The sequence below is a fragment of the Nicotiana sylvestris genome, chromosome 1 (genome assembly GCF_000393655.2).
Source record: "Nicotiana sylvestris chromosome 1, ASM39365v2, whole genome shotgun sequence".
NCBI lineage: Eukaryota > Viridiplantae > Streptophyta > Magnoliopsida > Solanales > Solanaceae > Nicotiana > Nicotiana sylvestris.
The window spans coordinates 91,179,087-91,185,591 of record NC_091057.1 but is presented as its reverse complement, the minus strand read 5'-3'; the positions used below and the strand labels follow the sequence as shown (position 1 = coordinate 91,185,591).

Sequence of the window (6,505 nt, the reverse complement as noted above, 5' to 3'; positions counted from 1 at the left end):
AGTCACTTTATTACTTGACGACCGCGTATATTTGCGTGTGCGTTTGGCCGCAACAATATGTACATAAAAATATATGATATATATATATATATACATATATATACACACATATATATTAGACATTTATCTCCTAAATTGTTATAACTTTCGATTTCTTAAGATTGACTATACTATTAAACTCCATTCTATAGTAGTAAGCAATGGATTTTATCTTCTAATTATTAAATAAGTAAAATCAATGAGAACGGATACTCACTGCCAATTTGAACTAAATCTGATCAGGTAAATACAATAAAATATTTAAAAGATAAACAATAACTATGGCAAAACTTAATTAGGACGACAGAGAGAAAATTAGTATACAACTAATCATATATAATGGAGTTAGAAGTAATTAATTAGATATTGGCCTCTCTGTTTGGCCGAGGACGGCAGGAAAAAACAGAAAGATTATGAAGAATGAGTTGCGTTATTCCTCTCTATAAGTAAAGAGAAAAAGTAAATTACTAAACTAAAGTAAGAGCAGCGGCTTCATGCTTAATTATCTTTTGCTTTTACTTTTATTTACACTCTCTTTTCAGCTCTCAAACAGTCACTTTGGCTTCTTTTTAGCAAAATTATATTCTCACCCCCACTATAAGCTGCCAAAATTTCCCTTACATAACTCCACAAACTTCATCTCCATTTCTTCTCTGTCTTCCTCCAACATTTAGAACGTACCCTTCCTTTGTTTTCCCAAACCACAACAGCAAATTACCAACCTTTGTGAAACATGGAGATATTGTCTCAAATCTGGTCTTTCTTGGGACTTCTAACGGTGCTTCAAAACATTTTGCCTACTCAGCTTTTATCCGTGCTTCACTCTTGCTATGAATCTATTCAAGATTTCTTCAGCCCTTATTCTTACTTCGAAATCCCTGAATTCAATGGCTATTGTGGTGTTGACGTTAACGATCTTTATCGACACGTTAACCTTTACTTGAACTCCATCAATTCCTCATCCACTTGCCCTCGTCTTACACTCTCTCGATCTAAATCTTCCAAAAGCATCTCGTACACATTGGCTCCTAATCACACCGTTAATGACACCTTCTGTGGGCACCACTTTTCGTGGACACACCAAGTCGACAACGTTCAGGACTCCGTCGAAGAAAAGCGTAGCTTCACCCTCAAACTTCCTAAACGCCATCGCCTCGAGCTCCTCAAACCTTACCTCGAGCATGTAACTGCTCGAGCTGAGGAGTTCGAGAGGGTTTCTCGTGAAAGGAGACTCTTCACGAACAACGGTCATGGTTCGTATGAATCTGGCTGGTCCTCTGTCCCTTTCCGCCACCCTTCCACGTTCGAGACACTCGCCCTCGAGCCGGAGCTAAAGACACAACTCATGGATGACCTAACTGCATTTTCAGAAGGAAAAGACTTCTACCACAAAATTGGGCGTGCATGGAAGCGTGGCTACTTGCTATATGGACCTCCAGGTTCTGGAAAATCGAGCCTCATTGCTGCCATGGCGAACTTTCTTTGCTACGACGTGTATGATCTCGAGCTTAGCAAAGTCTCAGATAATTCTGAACTAAGAGCTTTACTCATACAAACAACTAATCGGTCCATCATTGTCATTGAGGATATAGATTGTTCTATTAACTTAACGGGCGATAGGATGACGAAAACGAGGAATAACCATTCCATGCACAAGAAGAACCGGCATGTCATCGGCGATAATGCAGAAGATAACGGACGGGTGACATTATCGGGCTTGTTGAATTTCACCGATGGACTATGGTCATGTTGCGGAGAAGAGAAGGTAATTGTTTTCACTACAAATCATAAGGATAATGTAGACCCGGCGTTAGTTAGATGTGGGCGAATGGACATGCATGTTAGCCTTGGCACGTGCGGGATGCATGCCTTCAAGGTCTTGGTGAAGAACTACTTAGGGTTGGACTCGCACGCTTTGTTTGACGTGGTGGAGAGCTGCATAAGGTCAGGTGGGACCCTCACGCCAGCTCATATTGGAGAGATCTTGTTGAGGAATAGAAGGGATGCTGATGTGGCAGTAAAGTCAGTGTTGACTGCCATGCAAGCGAAGATTCTAGGTGCTGACATGGATGCCACGGAGGGTGGACACGAATATGATGACATGGCAAGGTCACCGGAGAGCATAGCTCGGAGGTTGATGGAGTCACCGGATAATTGGCCAGAAGGTTCGCCGGAGAAGAAGAAGAAGAAAGAAGGGTCAACATGGGAGAAAAATGTCAAATTCTTAGTAAGACTTAGATCGTTGACCAAGTCTGACTCAGGAAGAAGGGGTGTATAATCTTTGATTTTGCAGTCCGAAATGTATCTAATGGATGATTATCTTAGTTAGATTAATCTGCTAATCAGTGCCTAAAATGTAATGTTCAAGTATCCAGTAGTCACTACTCTTTGAAATGGAAGTCTTGGTTGGATTTGCCAGTCGTTTTATTTTGATTTGTGGTGTTCACTTTAGGGAACATTCAGATATTGTATTCAGTAGAAGTCAAATTAGTATTAAACAAGTACATAGTAGTGTCACTGGAAAGGCATCATGCTACCGTCCAAATCTTAACAAAACCTTATAAAACAATCAAATAAAGAATTCGTGAGTGACCTTGACCTTAGCTGAACCCAAAGGGCAAGAAACATATATAGATGGTTATTTTGGCCGAGACGATACGGTCATTATAAGAAGAGGCATAGAAGATTAATTCCTAGTAATGCTGGTGTCGGAAAACAGAAAGACGAGCTTTACCAATTACAACAGTAGTCGAATTCATCGATCACAAACTAAGAATTTTTACACGTTAAATTTAAGTAACTCGTTATAACGTGTTGAATTATACTATTGATGATGTAGAAAAAATTACACAATCAACGAATAGATTTTACTTCTCGGCTTAAAATTCCTAAAATATTGGGTCTGTTTGAAAAATCACCAAGTAATCGAAATTGGTATAATTACACAACCTAGTAATTACATAGCATTGTAATTACGACGACCTATTTATTCGTCACAATATAATTACGGTGTAAGTACTAATATATTATTTGGTTGTACAAATATAATTACAAAGTTAGATTAAACATAAATATAAATTTAATTACCAAAATTAAAAGTTAAGATATAGCACATATATATAATTATAAATGATATTAAATTTGACATTTAAGATACATATTATTTCTTGAAAACATATTAATTACTAATCATATATTTGTAACTAATATTGTAAAAATTGACATATATTCTTCAAATTAATAATATTTTACTTTAATTAATTATATAAACCAAAAATACATATTTTTTAAGAATATCATTGGATGCATGCTTGATAAAAAAATTAATATTTATAAATATAATGTCACAACATTACTCAAATATTCTACGAAAAAATAATCTATCAATTCTAACCAAAATAAATGGCATGCGATGTAAATTAATAAGTCAATACTACAAAAGTAAATAAAATAAAACTGAAAATATAACATAAATTCAAAATCCAGAATAATAATAATTTAATACTCTTATGTAAATTACAACATAATATAAAATAAGTTTGAAAATAATTTAAGTAAATATTATTCAAAAGAAAACATAAGTCTATAACCTCACCCAACAATGAGATTCTACTCTAATAACATCACTCATTATATGTCAAGTTTATTAATAACTCATTATTTCTGAGATGTAGAGTGAGAAACTCTCGCATCTCACTAAAGTTAGAATGGATAATACAATCAAACCACCCAACATCCTTTCGGAACCACCAGATAATAACCCATCAATGAAGACGCTAACCCAGCATTATTCTATAAGAAAATGCTACTAAATAGAAAAGAAACAACTCAAACTCAATACTATGAAAATGAGTCTGGCATAACAGAAGAAGACGAAAAGGGAAAAGAAATTCTGGGCCCAATTACCCTCTCCCAAGATGATAAGAATTGCTTATATCAGCCATGGAGCTTCAGGATTATTAAAAAAATCTTTGGTAGAAGAATGTCACATCACCTCCTAAGATCCTAACTAATAGATTTATCAAATCCATCCGAACAGTTAAATCTTGATTAACCTAGGATGGAATTTTTTTATAATCAAGTTTGGAAAAGAGGAGAGTGTGTTAAAGCATTGCACCAAGGACCATGGTTCTTCAGGAGATGGGAATCAAAATTTGTCCCACAAGAGGCAACATTGTCTTTTACCGATATATGAGTATGGTTGCCACAATTACCAACGGAGTTCTACTACAAATAAATACTGAAAAGGGTTGGGAGAAAACTAGGGAAGCTCCTTAAAATAGATACGTGCACGTCGGCTACTCTAAGGGGCAAATACACGCGAATTTGTATCCAAGTACCACTGAAAACGCCAGTAGAAACATCCATCACAATTGGGGATCACAAATACGTGGTGGTATACAAAGGGGAAAGTATCCTATACACGGGATGCGGAAGTATAGGACACACCTTAAAATCGTGTACTCATAGACAAAAACCACCAACTCCCTCCCAGGACCAACCTGAATGCTCATCATCAAGAATCAACATTGATTGGGGGGGGGAGGGTGAATGGAAAATAGTCATTTTCCCAAGAAGAAAGAAATAGGGCCAACCCCTACCACAATGCCAAATGAGATCGACACAGACAAGTAATGACAATGCTAATGCCACCCCAATTAGAGGTATTCAGGTCAAAATGTTCAATGCAAGCTCTAGTAAGTTCCTTGAAACTAAGACATTTCAACATAATTCAAAAACTAACCCAAACAGGTAATCTCATATCGTTCTACCAACATAAACCATAGTTCAAAAAAGAATATCCCTCCCTCAAGAGTCAGCCTACACAGGAACAACCCAAGACGAGCACAAAGCGAAAGAAAAGCCCAGTAGGGGAGGACCACCTCTTGAACTCCGCAACAGGCCATACCCGAGCTAAAGGCCTTGACCCAGCGGCCGACCCTCATAGGAAACAAAATACTAAGCCCAAAGGGAACAAAGGGGGGCATGTCAGCTAACCAAAAAATGACCCACCCAAACCCAACAACCCCTTCTTTCACAAGGATCCATACCCGCTTAGAGGGCCTCATTACCAATGATGCCCCATACAACTGTTTCACCCCTACCAAGTAGCACTGTAGAAAAACCCTCCATGGATATGCAAGTGCCTTACTTGTGAAACCACCAAAACTCAGGTGATTGGACAATTTCTGTCAACACAACTGGATACACAATTAATTTTAAATCTCCGGTATTAGACAAAATTAACAAAACCCAACAAACGGACAATGATTTGACTCCAATAACGGGATGACTAATATCTACCCTAAACCCCCTCTAATCAATTCCAGTCCCAAAAAAGGAACACCAAAGAAACCAAAAAATGGATCAACACATCAAACCTCTAATCGTCTTAACTTCCGCTCTGCCGCCACCAGACCACATGCCAGCATCATGGCTGGAGCTATCCCTGCAGGGTCAGGGAGTGTGTTACAATTTTCATTTGGGAAATCAACCCATCACCCTCTTTATCTAAAACCCACCCTATCTAGCAAGGGTAACAATGCAGGCATTAAATAGGGGTTTGGCGACCTTTGGAACCCAACTCTAGCAATCGATGATTCTTCAGAACAACCTCAACTGCACGCAAGCCACCAACGATTCCCCATCAGTACAGAACCTCATGCAGCAAGCCTTCCACTCGATCCCATTGTAGTAGACTGTAACGACCCGACCGGTCGTTTTGAACTTTTGCACTTTGATCGCCAGTTCCCGGGCATGACTTGCCCTGTATAATATATTATGACTGATGTAGATCGTTGGTTTTGGTTTCAGGAAAAATCAGAATGAATTTGAAGGAACAGTCTCAGTTGAAAGCTTTGAATTTGAAAGGTTTGACTAAGAGTTGACTTATTTGTATATGAGCTCGGATCGGAAATTTTATAATTTGAAAGGTTCGTTGGGTGATTTATGACTTAGGACCGCGATCGGAATGCATTTTGGAAGTCCGAGGAAGGATTTGGCTTGAATTGGCAAAGTTAATATTTTGGCGAATTCCGGTTGATAGGTGAGATTTTGATCTAAGGGTCGGAATGGAATTCCAAGAGTTGTTGTAGCTTCATTATGTCATTTGTGATGTGTGTGCAAAATTTCAGGTCATTTGGACATCGTTTGGTTGACTTTTTGATCGAATTCGGATTTCGGAAGTTTTGGAATTCTTAGGCTTGAATCCGAGGGTGATTTGTTGTTTTGATGTTGTTTTGAGCATTCCGAAGGTTGGAACAAGTTTGAATTATGTTATGAGGTGTGTTGGCATGTTTGGTCAGGCCCCTAGGAGTCTCAGATAAGTTTTGGAAGAGTTTTTGGAAGATTTTGTCGTTTTGAGCATAAGCGTGTAATGGTCCAAAGATCCATTTTTACTTCTAGAGATCGAAATTTGATTTCGAGACTCCGGAATTTTGATAATGAATCATAGGACTGATCTGGA

At 38.0% G+C, this 6,505-nt stretch overlaps 1 protein-coding gene across 1 annotated transcript; it reads left to right on the top strand.

Moving 5' to 3' along the window:
* Positions 1-545: 545 nt before the first annotated feature.
* On the top strand, positions 546-2,472 carry LOC104239139 (AAA-ATPase At4g25835-like). Its single transcript, XM_009793681.2, has one exon. The coding sequence runs from the start codon at positions 773-775 to the stop codon at positions 2,315-2,317; it is 1,545 nt and encodes a 514-aa protein (XP_009791983.1). The 5' UTR covers positions 546-772; the 3' UTR covers positions 2,318-2,472.
* Positions 2,473-6,505: the final 4,033 nt, after the last annotated feature.